The sequence below is a fragment of the Cricetulus griseus genome, assembly GCF_003668045.3.
Source record: "Cricetulus griseus strain 17A/GY chromosome 1 unlocalized genomic scaffold, alternate assembly CriGri-PICRH-1.0 chr1_1, whole genome shotgun sequence".
In the NCBI taxonomy this organism is placed as follows: domain Eukaryota; kingdom Metazoa; phylum Chordata; class Mammalia; order Rodentia; family Cricetidae; genus Cricetulus; species Cricetulus griseus.
Window position 1 is genome coordinate 42650044 of NW_023276807.1, and position 15005 is coordinate 42665048.

At 39.4% G+C, this 15005-nt stretch overlaps 1 protein-coding gene and 1 pseudogene across 1 annotated transcript; both read left to right on the plus strand.

Moving 5' to 3' along the window:
- The first annotated feature begins 1524 nt into the window (after window positions 1-1524).
- On the plus strand, window positions 1525-2132 carry LOC100773358 (annotated as a pseudogene).
- A 10953-nt stretch (window positions 2133-13085) lies between these two features.
- Window positions 13086-14139, plus strand: LOC100750613 (voltage-dependent anion-selective channel protein 1-like). Its single transcript, XM_035452529.1, is given in 3 exon segments — window positions 13086-13438; window positions 13440-13681; window positions 13683-14139. Coding segments are annotated over 3 exon segments (849 nt in total). The 5' UTR covers window positions 13086-13117; the 3' UTR covers window positions 13969-14139.
- Window positions 14140-15005: the final 866 nt, after the last annotated feature.

Genomic DNA, 15005 nt, shown 5'->3' on the forward strand with positions numbered 1-15005 from the left:
AATTTTATGTAAATAAGTTACGCTTCAACAAGTAGTTTTTATATTATTCTTTATTGCTGGTCACCATATGTGCTAAATAGTTTTTATGATAACTTGACCTTGTTAGACCCCCGGAAAACTCAGGTATCCGGGGTCCCAGGCCACGACCGCAGTCACCCCAATCACCAGGTGGATTCGAGAGCTTGCTGAAAACTGCATGAGGCTTTATTGTTTTTTAATGAGCTAACCCCATGTTAGCTCGGGTCTTTCACCCACCCGCCATGGCAGATGGCTAGCAAAGACAGCTCCTAGGGGCTCCCGAGAGATCTTGTAAGGCAGCATAAGGGGAGTGTCTAGGGGTACGCACAGGCTCAGGATTGGTGTGCCTCCAGGCTTGGAGGGCTTGCCCTGTGTTGATTGGCCAACTGGTTGTTATGGCCCAGAGGCCCTCCCAGGGTGGTTGCTATGCTCTGTGCTTCATTGCTGTATGCTTGTCCGTAAAGTACACCCAGGGTCATAAAGCATAGCGCCACCAGCTAACTTCTGATTGGTTCCTTGTCATGAGGCAGGCACCTGACTTTCTAGTGTCTAGGACAAGGTCAGACAAGCACGTTATGGCTGCCAAAAGGGAAGCTGGTCCCTTCAACCTAAGCTAGAGTCATTATTGATGAGGAAGCCTCAATTAAGAAAAAAGCCTCCAGAAGATTCAGCTGTAGGACATTATCTTAATGAGTGATTGATGGAAGAATCCAGCCCATTGTGGGTGGTGCTGCCTCTGGACTGGTGGTCCCAGCCTGAGGAAAGCAGGCTGAATTAGCCATGAAGAGCAAGCCAGTTAGCAGCATCCCTCCATGGGCTTCAACTGATGTAATAAGCCAATCAACCTGAATTAATAAATCCTGGTTTAATTAACAAAGCAAAGCACTCCTAGGTGACTCTCAGGAGGGTGGGAGAGGTATCACAAGGCAAATATGTCTACCAGTTCTTACTTAAGTGCCTATAGGTGTGGTCTTGAGCAATCCCGAGGGGAAGAACTGAACCTTGGTGGGCTTTCTGATGGGGGTGGGTTTGGAATGGAAGATGGGACATGGGGTGGGACCTCTACTGGAATATTGACCACAAAAACAGTAAAGCAAAAAGGCAAAGACCATGGAACAAAATGATAATGTGTGATCCTGAAAGAAAAATGCTTGGAAGGATATTACTAAACAAGTGGGTGCATAACTATAGACTTAGGCTACAGAATACTTTGTATAAATGGCAAATTCCTTAAATATAACATGTATTAAATATATGTGAAAATAGTCATTATTGCATATGTGTACTAAATCATTGAAGACACTATAACGCCTGCCATTAATTCCTAAAGTCTGAGGGGAAAATACTACATATGGCATGTATAGTTAACATAGGAAGAGGTAAAGGAAATATGGCAAGATGGCAACAGTTAGTGAACTTTGCATTCTGCAAATCTGAATGCCTTAAAAAAAATGAAGAAGAGGCTCTCTTTCCACTGCCATCTTGGTTCTGTGCCCACTGCACAATATGACTGGTGAAGCCACAGAAAACAACCCTGCTACAGAGCAGGTGTTGCCACAGGCTCAGGCTGAGACAAGGTTGGGAACAGAGTTTGACAGTGATGAATCAGTACCAGAGCTCAAGGAACATACTCCACAAAGACAACCATACAAGCCCAGCTGGCAGCAACAGGTGGAATTGATGAAGAACTGGTCAGTAAAGCAAAACAACTGGGTCTTCGACGGGTTACTGGGGTTACTAGAGTCACTACGCAGAAATCCAAAAATATCCTCTTTGTTATCACAAAGCCAGTTGTCTACAAGAGCCCAGGTTCAGACACCTACTTAGTTTTTGGAGAAGCCAAGATTGAAGATTTGTCTCAAGCACAGTTAGCAGCTGTGGAAAAATTCAAAGTTCAAGGTGAAGCCATTTCAAACATTCAGGAAAACACTCAAGACTCCGACTGCAGAAGAGAAGAGCCAGGAGGAAGAGTTGATGAAACAGGTGTGGAAGCTAAGGACACAGAATTGGCCATGTCACAAGCAAACGTGTCATGCTCAAGTGCAAAGGCAGTCCCAGCCCTGAAAAACAACAGTAATGGTATTGTAAATGCGATTATGGAATTAACAATGTGACTATTTGACAGCAAGGACACACCCCTTCTCCCACTCCAACCCCCTTTAGTGTTTCAAAAGTAGAACTACAGATTGATTTGAAATTTGTACGTTTCTATCACTAATAAAGTTATGGCTTCTTTTTGGAAAAAAAAAATTGAAGAGAGCCAGGCATATTAGTCCCAGCACTTGAGAGGCAGTGACAGGAAGATCTCTGAGTTCAAAGCCAGTATGGTCCAGCCTGATCTACAGAGCCAGTTCTAGGACAACACAGAGAAACTCTGCTTTAGATAACAAACAAACAAAACTTTGAAGTTTGAAGAAAATGAAAAGCAGAAACCAACTATAGTTTTGTTATGAGTTTAAATTTTGTAAGTGTGATGGTTACATGGTGATTTGATATTGAAGATGATTTGGTGAAAAAGATAATGAAGATGATGATGACAAAGGTGATTCGAGTTTGAGCCGAGCTACAGTGCTTAGAAAATACTTACATGGGCAACATCCTTCTCTGCATGTTGACAGCATGTGACTGTTTAACACAGACACCTTCCCAGCCTGAGAAGGATTTGTGGCTAATTATAACAAATTTGGTAAAATTAGTTATTTGAAAGCTAGTGAGTTTTGAGTGGAAGATCAGTAAAATGGATGCTTAATAAAAGATTTTGAAGAAGAAAACAAAATGATTTTAATAACCTTTTCTTTTTATCACAGTCTTCACACCTCTTGCAAATGATTGTATGACTGAAGTAAATGTAGACAATAACAATAATCTAATGGTATATCTGTCGGTTTTGAGTCTTAATATACATTTTGTTATGCATTTGTGCAATCAATAAAATATACAAGTACCAGACAAAAAATCAAACTGTTTCTAGAAATAATTTGTTATGCTTATACTAAGACAGAAAATGGAGAAGTTAAATTTCATGCTGTTTAGCTCCTATCCCTAGCTTCATTCTATTTTTCTGGGTATTTGAATAAAAGTTAGTTATACCTTGGTTTAATTTAGCCATGCCATTGTGAACATACTGTATTCTGCATCATAATTGTGCATGACTTTATTTATAAACTAAATAAATGAATGGAAAAAAGTTAGTTATACCATTGATTATTTTAATCAGTCATTAAAATTTTCCTATACATTTTATAACATGAAATCTCTCATTGCTACATTGTCTTGGGCACATTAATGTTTTGTTTAAAAGCTAATAAAATAACCAAAATAAAAAAAGATAAACAGTAAAAAACTATGAAGAGCCAAAAGAGAAACTATAATTCTTAATCAATTAAGTCTTTACAGCATATATGAAAAAATAATTTATGAAAATGTCTTTATATGGAAGAAAAAATTATAATGCTTTATATATTAGGAGGAATAACGATTTCCTGAAGATTAAAGCTATAAGAATAAAGGAAAGAAATAGATCATTCTTCTATCTACTATCATGTGTAAAGTCAGTTTTGAAAATGGCAAGACATTCCATCTAAAACCATTAAGCTTAAAACCAGCCTCAGATGTATAGTATCTCTTATATAGTGACCATACCAAAACCAGAATGTGAAAGAGTCATCCTTCAACTGGGATCAGGGAGTTGAACAGCCATCATTATTAATTATTTAAGTTCAACCTTTCTGAAGTAGATAAAAGAACTAAATCACCTATTGGGGTCTTTTTCAGTGCTATAGGTCTCTGAAAATATCCAATACCTTAAAAGTACATATGTTTTTCACGCAATAACCAGAATTTATAGCTGATAGCATCTTACAAATAAAGTTCAGGGTCAGAAAACAATTGCCCACTGACTATCTTTGAAAATAGAGTTGTTTACTTTACCACAGCTATAATATTTTCCCTTTCTTGAAATCAGTGTATTAGGTAAGGGGAGACAGGATCTAGGGCTGATCACGAGGGATGTCCATTCTCAGCACCCTCCAAACCTATTAATTCTCTCACCCACAGCCTACACTATTGGTGAAAATGTCAATTAGAAATTGGTCAGGAGGTTAGAGAAAAGGGCGTTGATGCTTGTCTAAAAACCACATGTCTTCTTGGTTTTATCCTAGACAGAACAAGAAATGCCAGAAGGGGGCTTCTTATAGTCTCTCTTCTGCTTTTACAAGATATAGATGAGCACCACTTCCTGTAAATCTTACTTGAGGATGTGACCAACAGGTCTGAACACCTCGTGATGCATCAGTGGTGGTGGTAAAGGGGCACTGGAGTGAGCAGCTCAGCTCCCCATGACCCAACCCAGAAAGTCAGTGATACCCTATTTCTGGGACCTGCTCTGGCTACACTGGATGGAGCTCTGTCTTTTTCCTCCCACCTATAATAAAATTCCTTTCTACACCCTCCCTCCTATTGTCTAAGGTATTCATTCTTTGATTTAGCAAAGCAAAGGATCCAAACACCTCTGGTGACGTTGGTTTCTCTTGGACCTTGGCCCTCCAAGCTATACATTGAGGCAAGGAATACTTTGATGCTCTCAAGGATGCCTACTTTGCCTCAATTTGACTCTGTTAGTCTCTCCTAGGGAGGATTCTAGCTCACTAGTGTTTTGTAAACTTATGATGATTTAACTTAATTGTTTTTGTGTCTATAACAGCCCAGAGCAAAATTTAATCTGCCCCTAGTGCTTCTGAAAATAATTGAATAGCAGAAATCTAGCTATTACACTTTTGGGTATTTTGTTTCTTTGGGTTTTTTCTTGTTTGTTTGTTTTTTAACTTATTGCATACTAAAATTACTATTTTAAGCATGCCTGTTTTAAAAATGTGACTGTTTGGAGGATGGCCATAGAGGAACAATTATTCCCTCTTGCTTGCTCTCCTTCTCTCTCTCTCTCTCTCTCTCTCTCTCTCTCTCTCTCTCTCTCTCTCTCTCTCCTTAGCTGGTGAGGAACTTCATATCTATCTTTCTTTTCCATGCTAGTGTTTTACCTTCATGAGGTCCTATTTATTAACTGTTGGTCTTAATGTCTGATAGATTACGGTGTAAAATACCCAGAAATGAGTAGTAATATCTTAATTAGCCAGTTTCCTTCAGAACATTTGTGTCAACATCTAAGAAGCACTCAGCATGATCTTAGGACCCTCTAATATAGCCATAGTCACTACCCTGAAAACGAGTAAGATACCAAGTGTCTTGTAAATCTGATAAAACATTGATTCTTCAGTGTTCACAGGAAATAAAAAGAATCATTTGTATCATACACACTCTAATTTTCCTAGAATGAAAGAAAAAGAGGTCATATCCTAGAAGTTACAAATTGTGAAGAAGGTTATGCAAAGCTAGCGCCTTCAAGCAAGGGAGACTAATGGCTCATTAATACTGTTTGGTGCAACCAGATCTTGCCATTTCAATTGCCATTGAAATGAGAGGGGGATTAATTATTACACATTTCTTAATTACCATGGTTTTATTACATTGAATGATCTCAGAGAATCTTGGAATAAATATGTTAACTAGTATTACTTTTATTTTCAGTTATAGCAATAGAAATTTCTCAAGGGGTATGGTTTTCCAAACCATTTTCTCTATACATATGTTTAAATATACAGCATTTAAAAAGGTATGTGCATCCCGTTCTGTCTTCTCTTATGTTTTACTACCAATGAATATAGTTAAGGAAGTATTCATACCTTTCTCAAGGAAGGTATTCCTAAAGAATATGACATAAAATGTTATGATAAAAAGAGAGATTATTTTTATAGATTATTTTATAGATTATGAAAAAAAGAGTTTGTCTACATCCTTCTTTTTTTGTTGTTTTTTCAAGACAGGGTTTCTCTGTGTAGCTTTGAAGCCTATCCTGGCACTCGTTCTGGAGACCAGGCTGGCCTTGAACTCACAGAGATCCACCTGCCTCTGCCTCCCGAGTGCTGGGATTAAAGGCGTGTGCCACCAATGCCTGTCTGTCTACATCCTTCTTAATTGTTCTATTTACTTATGTTTACGTATGTGCACATGAACAAGGAAGGATGCCTGTGGAGACCAGAAAAGGGTTCCCTGGAGATGGAGTCACAGACAGTCGTGAGCTTCCCAAGAGTGGTGTTGTGAACTTGGGTCCTCAAAAATGAGTGGCAAGTACTTGTAATCAACGTGTCATTTCTGCAACCTAATTGTCTTTTTATGAGTGAATTTACTAAATAAGGAGTAAGTAAAAGAATAAAGAGCCATTAGCAAAAAGAGAGAATCAGCAGATAGACAGCAAAAAACACCCTCAAATCATTTGCTTCCAATATTTAGCAGCAGAGACAACTAGAGTGGCTGAACCAAGAGAATAAACAGAAGTTAACATCATCAAATCTGCGGAAGTCAGGGCCATCAGCTAAAGTCAACAACCTGAACTTTTGCTCCATGGATGACCTTTTCCTAGCTGAACTTTGGTCTTCCCATTACCACTCAGGGATTTTCATGTCATGGGAGAAACAGCAGTAACCTCTGTTGGAATGGCTTACCTTCTAGCTGTTCTCAAAGATATAGCAATTGGGAGAGGGGGGCTATTCCTGCTTCTCTTGCTATTGCAGGTGCAGAGAGGCCAGCCCATGACTAAACAAGGAGCCATGAAGGGTACTTTGAGACAAGCATCCTTGGGTCTGAAACAGGGTGGATGATGTTACTTCCAGAGTTAGCTTCTTGGTGAGTTCAAACAGCACGTGACCATTTATCAATACGATGTACATTACAAGAGGCATCACCACTTTCTTGATCTGAAAATTTTAAATTTACTTAACAGTGTTTGTACTAATTTTTGAGAACTTCAGAGAATGTATTTTGATCACATCCTCATCTTCTCCAACTCTTGCTAGATCTTCCCCATCTCCCTAGCCCCAAAAAACTTCTTCTCTCCCTACCTTGCCCCGACACACACATGTAGTTTGTGATGGCCAACTACTTCTGGGTGTGAGGCTTGCCCTAAAATGTGGGCCATATACCAGGTATCACACCATTAAAGAAAACTGACTCTCCTCCAAACAGCAATCAAATGTCAATAGTTTTTCAGAGGTCGGACTTCATGCCAGAGTACCCAAGTCAATGATGGGATTTTGTCTAACTTGATCTTCCATAGGTCTTGGATACAGTGTCACAATTACTGTGATCTCATTTATGCATCTGCCCATTTGTGTCTGGAAAAGGCTGTTGTCTTGAAGGTATTCCTCACCTCTGATTCTGCTGTTTTCTACCTGCCTCTTCCATGTAGAGCTCTGAGCTGTCTGGGGATGGGGGATGAGTGTTATACAGACATCTCATGTAGGGTTGAGCAAAGTCTTCTTTTTGTACATTGACCAGTGGTGTGGTCCTGGGTTAACTGGCATCTACTGAAAGATGCGGGGTCTCTGATAAAGACTGAAAGATAAACTGATCAGTGGGCATATCAGTAAGTCAATAGGAATCCTTTTAAACATAACTGAAAACTCAAAAACAAATGTTGTAAGTCAATACCTGTGCAAAAATATATACTATAATACTTGCAAAGTGAATTCAAAAATACATTAAGATAGATAATCCAACATGATGAAGTCAGCTACATCCCAGAGATGGTTCAACATTCATAAATCAGGAAACACAACCCACAGAAACCACATGACCAAATAATTACAGGCAGATTAATTAGATACAGGTAATTAGATTAGTTGTTTCATGATAAAAGACTCACAGGAAATAAACCACATATAACTGAAAAATATGATTTATAACAAGTCCAAAGGTACATCATTTTAAATGGAGAGAAAGTCAAAGCAGTTTCCCTGTATTAACTACAGGGGCTGGGGAGGTAGTTCCATGCATAAGAATGATTACTGTGCAGTCAAAGGGACCTAAGTTCAATACCCACCACCTACATAAAAAATTAGGGCATGGAGAGGCAGAGGCAAGCATATCTCTGTGAGTTCAAGGTCATGCTGGTCTACAGAGCAAGTTCCAGGGCAGACTCCAAAGCTACAGAGAAACTTTGTCAAAACAAAATAAAACAAAAAACAAAAACAAAAAGGCAGGGAATGTTATGTTATGCCAACCTGTTATCCCAGCATTGTTCTGAAAAGACAGCCAGATCCGAAGAATGAGCTTTCTATCTCAGGTCAATTAGGTAGACAGTGATAGAAAGGGACACCTGACATCCTCCTCTGGTCTCCATATACACATGCTCAGAAACACATACCCACATGCATGCCTTCACCATGTACACTACTCATGTGAACTAACTATTAATATCAAAAACATAAATTTACAAAAATATATCTACAAGAAAGAGAAGTCGGTGGGAGCTGGCAAAGATGAGGACAATGACAGGGTGAGCTTACAGTTGATAGATAAACCCTATCCCAGACCTGGTATGAATATGAGAGGTGAACATTTCATTTGAGATATGAAGCTGAATGCCTGAGGAAGCTGCAATATTTCTTGCTTGGATGACTATGCGGATGGTGAAGTTATTAATTAAGAAAGAGAATATAAAAGAAGCAGCTGATGCAGAGTGGGAAGAATAATGAACTTGGCTTTGGAAATACTGAATCTGTCTGTGTGGGCCTTGCAAGAATCATCCCAGAAGCAATGTGTGGAACATATAAGTTAATTGAATGGGCAGAACTCAGAACCATAAATTTGGAGATCATTTGCATATAGTTGATATCATCCAACAAACTATTTTAAAATCGAAAGGGGTCAAGGAGGTAAACACATGTATAGTGGGAAATTACCAATACGGAGTGAGGTAGAAATATAAGGGTATTTAATAGGGAAAAGCCTTACTTACAGAGAAACCTAGCCCGCCCGCGTGGCAGTGGTCTGTACGCAAGCCCAAAAGTGAAACTGAAAAAGAGCACACAGTCCCATCCCAGTATCGCTCTACGTCACCCTGACCACGCCATCAAAATCGTGGTCAGGCACACCTGAAGTCAGCCACTAAGTAGGCGTGGCTACAGCTTCCCCTACACACATGTGCTTTGCTGAAAATGCTGAAGAGGAAAAGAAAAAGGAAAGAAAGAACACAAGGGTGAGCTTCACACTCAGGAGAGAAACAGCCAGGAGCTGAACTCCCAAGCAGACCCCTTGATCTCACACCTTCCAAACATCACTTCAACTCAGGATTCTTCCAGACAGCCCTAGGGACTGGTGAGGGGCTGGTGAGGACATGCAGTTTTAGGGATGCCTCTAGGATTAAAAGAAATATTTGATATCAGCTTTATACATGATAATAGAAGTCTTCTGATATCACCCCCATGATTGGAAAGCTATTTAAGAGGATGCTTGAATAAACTGTGAATACCAGTCTCCAGCATGGACTGAGAGCCCTCCTGAGATGACAAGATGCCTCTGTCTCGTCTTTATCAATGTTGGGTAGCTAGGAGTTTCTCGGTCCACACTCCCCTACTCAGGGATGGACCCAGGGCTGTTCAGCTGACCCCAATTGCAGCCTCAAAAACATCAGACTGGAATAGATGGCTTCTGTAGTGTGGAATGAACAACATAGACACACATATACTTGTATAAATAAAAACAATCCTTTTCAAATTCCTCCCTTTTAAAAAAAACATACAAACCTTAAAATAAAGCAAAATTCAGCTCAACATTAAAATATTAACAGTGGAGTCATAAAAAATTAGCACATTTTAATAAAATATCAGCTTTAAAAAGTGGGAAAAAGTAGAAAACACAATAAATATGAAAACTTCTACATTAAAATGGCAGTGAAATGAAATGGCTTCCATATATAACTAGTTATAGTCTAAAGTTTTACAACCATTCTGAAAGCATGAGTTTAAATGCCTTCATATTTTTTAAGTCCTTAATTTTAGTCAATATAAGCTATAGCATATTCTCAAGAAATAATCAAATCATCAACCTTGATTTATTCACTTAATATAGTGACCATTAAAAACTAATTATTAAACAAGAAATAGAATAAATCCTAAATGGAAAAATCATATGTATAAATAATAGTAATTACTACTAGCTAAAATTTGTGTCTTCACTTAGAATGTGATGTATAAAACATAGAAAATGTTTTCCAAAGGTGAGTGATGGGGGAAGTGCTTCTGTGTATGTATTTGTCTTATTGGTTGATAAATAAAGTACTGTTTGACCAATGAGGCAGCAAGTTAGGCGGGACTAGGAGTCAGGGAGGATTCTGGTTAATGTAGTAAAAAGAAGTCTTGTAATACAGGCAGGAAGTGACATAGCAGGCAGACTCATATATAAGCAAGGGCAAGAAGGAAGCCTTCCCTTTTCTCTAGCTTCTGCCTGGTCTCTGCTCTGGAGTCACCATGTGATCAGCCAGCAAGAGAGGGTGCCAGCAGAAGTTGTCCTCAATAAGATAAGTCTTATAAAATATATAGATTTATGATAATTAAGACTGAGCTAAAAGATGAGAAATCCTAGTCATTGGCCAAGCAGCATTTGTACATAATATAAGTCTCTGTGTGTTACTTGGGACATTAACGTGGTGGCAGGGCACGGGTGGCTTGCAGCAAAGGCTTATTGTATCAGATGAGTGTTAATGTTCACAATTTGTTCTAGCATATGTGCTATATTCTCAATTCATGAAGAGTTCTGATACCAGTGGAAGGGACCATTGGTCATTCAAGTATCTTTTCATAGGTTTCTGCTTATGTGGAAATGGCCAGATGAATTTGTGGGATAAATAGAATATCACTTTGTAGAAGAAACTTACGGCACAGAATGAACAATAATCCAGCCTACCACAAATGGGTTGATTGCCATCGCTTAATATTAGAAACTCCATCGGTAAGAAAAAGACACTTTTTCAATCTTATCAGCAGGTGATTTAACATACCTCTATACCAATTTCCTCACTATATATAGAAAATAACAGTACCAATTTTATGGAATGTCCTGGAATTAAATTAGACAATGCTTAGATAGCAGTTAGCATAATGCTTAACCCATAATCTATTATTAATCTTACAGCCCCATTCACCTACGTGAGACAGTCATAGCTTTTCATATTATGCAATAAGCTATCATATCGATAATTAGGTGGATAGGAGACAAGGAAAATCTGCCTCCGCTCTGCTCCAGAATTTAATCTGACCTCCAAGTATATTATAGGTCACGACAACATATAACTTGAAGTCTTATGCATAAATGCATTTGAAATAAACCTTGAGATTATATATAAATGCACTGGGAATGTTTCTTAAGGATCTATATACAAATGCTAAGGGCCAACCAGATCTTGTGTTAACCAAGCTCTAGAAGGTTTCAGTAGTAAGTTTGTTTTGTGGGATAATTTCAAGTCCAATTCAGGAGAGGTAAATGCTACAATTCTCTTTCAGGTTCCAAGAAAGCCCAACTATCTCAGAAATGGCAATAACCAAACAGGGAAAGGGTAGGGAACCTGTACACCTGAGCCACCCAAATATGATGGAGGTAGGATAGGCTGTCCTATCAAGTCATTTAAGCATTTGGCTGGCTAATGTTCTTGAACTTATGTTCAGACTTTTTCCTATCTAGTTCTCATATTTGACCTAAATATAACACAGTCATCCATGATAGAAGCCATAAAAAGATAAAGGTTAGAAAAGAACTAAAATTGTTACTAATTGAACATTTCAAAACACTATCCATACCACTTACTTATGATTATGAGGGTTTTTTCCATTTTATGATTTATTACATGTTTTAGTAAAGTTCACTGTCCATTTCTAATTCAGTTCATTTAAATCCTCTCTTTCTTTTGCTTAGTTTGGCCAAGGATCTATCAATATTGTTTGTCTTCTAAAAGAACTGGGTCTTAGATTCATTGATTCTTATTGATTTCTTTGTTTCTAGTTCATTGATTTCTCCTCCAAATTTTACAATTTCTTGTTATCAACTGGATTTACAATTAGATGTCTTCTTGAGTTTCCAAATTGCTGCATTATATCATAAAGCTATTTACTTGTATTCTTTTTGTTTTGTTTGTTGCTTTTGTTTTGTTAATAGAGGTACTTAGAATTGGGAAATAATCCCAATTAATTTGGAAGGTCCCCTCCCTCCCTCACGCATTACTCTGTAATGTCCTGGCAGTAGAACCTTGACTGCATGTGTCAGAAAGCGAGGCAAGAGGTCCTAGAGAGCTACATTGTTTCTGGATCATCAGAATTCACTACCAAGGAAATCCGGAAGAGGATCCAACACACTGGACACTGCCAAGGCCCCGCCTCCATCCACCACAAGAAGACAGACATCAGAATATTGGAACTGTCTGCATCTACCAGAAGGGAACCTTGGTCCCATACCCACCAGGAGAGGAAGAGACTGCTATATCCACCAAAAGAAAGGATGAGAAGAGTTCAATGTAAAAACATTCAACAACAGAAAACCCAATATGACACCACGGGAGACAGGGAACGTATACCAGCAAGACCTGAACATCGCAATGCAGATGAACCAGACGTCAATGACCTTAAAAACATCTTCATGAAAATGATAGAGGACCTCAAAGAGGACATGAGAAAATCCCTTAAAGAAATGAAAGAAAAAAAACAAACCAAAAAACACAAGATATCAACAAATCCCTCAAAGAAACAGTTCAAGACCTAAAAGCTGAAATAGAGACAATAAAGCACAATCTGAGGGAATGCTGGAAATAGAAAATCTGGGTAAACAACCAGGAACTACAGACGTAAGCATAACCAACAGAATACAAGAGATGGAAGCGAGAATCTCAGGAGTTGAAGACACACTAACGGAAATAGACTCAACAACCAAAGAAAATGTTAAGTCCAACAAATCCCTAACACAAAATATTCAGGAAATATGGGACACTGTGAAAAGACCAAACCTAAGAAAAATAGGTATAGAAGAAGGTGAAGATATCCAACCCAAAGGTGCAGAAAACATATTCAACAAAATCATAGAGAAAACTTTCCCGGTGTTCGCACCGAGGTGATCCGCGCAGCTCCTCCCTCGGCCTGCTCCCTGTGCTCCCAGCCTCCTGGCCGCAGCCCCCGCCCCTGCCATAGCTGCCGCTGCTCCTGCCATCACTGCCTCCAAGAAGATGGCTGTGCCTCCCACATATGCTGATCTTGGCAAGTCTGCAAGGGATGTTTTCACCAAGGGCTACGGCTTTGGCTTAATAAAACTTGATTTGAAAACGAAGTCCGAGAATGGATTGGAATTTACCAGCTCAGGCTCCGCCAACACAGAGACTACCAAAGTAAATGGCAGCCTGGAAACCAAGTACAGATGGACTGAATGTGGGCTGACATTTACAGAGAAGTGGAACACAGACAACACTCTGGGTACCGTGAGTACCGTGGAAGACCAGCTCACCCATGGACTGAAGCTGACCTTTGATTCATCCTTCTCGCCTAACACTGGGGGAAAAAAATGCTAAAATCAAAACCGGGTACAAGAGGGAGCATATCAACCTGGTCTGTGATGTAGACTTTGACATTGCTGGGCCCTCCATCCGGGGTGCTCTGGTGCTTGGCTATGAGGGCTGGCTGGCTGGCTACCAGATGAATTTTGAGACTTCGAAGTCCCGAGTGACCCAGAGCAACTTGGCAGTTGGGTACAAGACGGATGAGTTCCAGCTTCTTACTAATGTGAACGATAGGACAGTTTGGAGGCTCCATTTACCAAAAGGTAAACGAGAAGTTGGAGACTGCTATCAATCTCGCCTGGACAGCAGGAAACAGTAACACTCGCTTTGGAATAGCAGCCAAGTATCAGGTCGACCCTGATGTCTGCTTTTCGGCCAAAGTGAACAACTCTAGCCTGATCGGTTTAGGGTCCACTCAGACCCTAAAGCCAGGTATCAAACTGACGCTGTCAGCTCTGCTGGAAGGCAAGAACGTCAATGCGGGTGGCCACAAGCTTGGTCTAGGACTGGAATTTCAAGCATAAATGAATATTGTACAATCATTAATTTTAAACTATTTTGCAGTATAGCTACCTTCAGAATTTAGTGTGCCTTTTAAAGTTGTATGTTGGGGATGCGAGAATTAATAAATACCACATTAGATGTCCAGGCTAAGGATGACTCGGCTTTAAGGTGTTTTCCATTTCAGAGGCACAGCAGAAATCCATTCCTAAAAGGATCCTTTTAGCTGTAGATGTGGGTTGGGGAGGAGCCACTCCAGAGACGTCAGGCTGCAAGTGGAAGCTGGGAATGTGCGGGTCCTTTGTAAATCTGAGTCGAGTCCACAGATGAAATTGTGACTTCCTGAGCATCGAATCTTGGTGTCCCAATCCTAACTGCTGAGAAGCATGTACACACCTATGTAGAAGGGACTTTTAAGACAGATCGCCATGCCCTGTTCCCATCCTAGCCCATCAGTTTCCAGTTTTACACCAAAAGTACTATTAGCTATTTCTTTTGTGCCATTTTAGGGTGGAGAGGGTGGGCATGATGGAGCAGTCATTCAGGACTTAATTTTTCCTTGTGGTGTGGTTTTCTTTTCTTCCCTCCCTCTACCTACACTAAGAGACCACAGATATCAGCCCAGACTACTATACTGAGAAAGCTTTCAATCAAGATAGATGGAGAAAACAAGATATTCCATGACAAAACCAGATTCAAACAATACATATCCACCAATCCAGCCCTACAGAAAGTTCTGGAAGGAAAACTGCAAACCAAGGAAGTTAACTACAACCAAAAAAATATAGACAATAGATAATCCTACTTTACCAACAGCCAAAAGGAAAAAGGTATAGAAACCCACACATAATTTCCCCACCATCACCAAATCAAGAACAAACAATAATAATAATAATCAAAGATTATTAGTATCCATCAACATTAATGGTCTTAACTTGCCTATAAAAAGACACAGATTAGTAGAATGGATAAGAAGACAGAATCCATCCTTCTGCTGCATACAAGAAACACACCTCAACTTCAAAGACAGATGGTACCTAAGAATTAAAGGTTGGGGAAA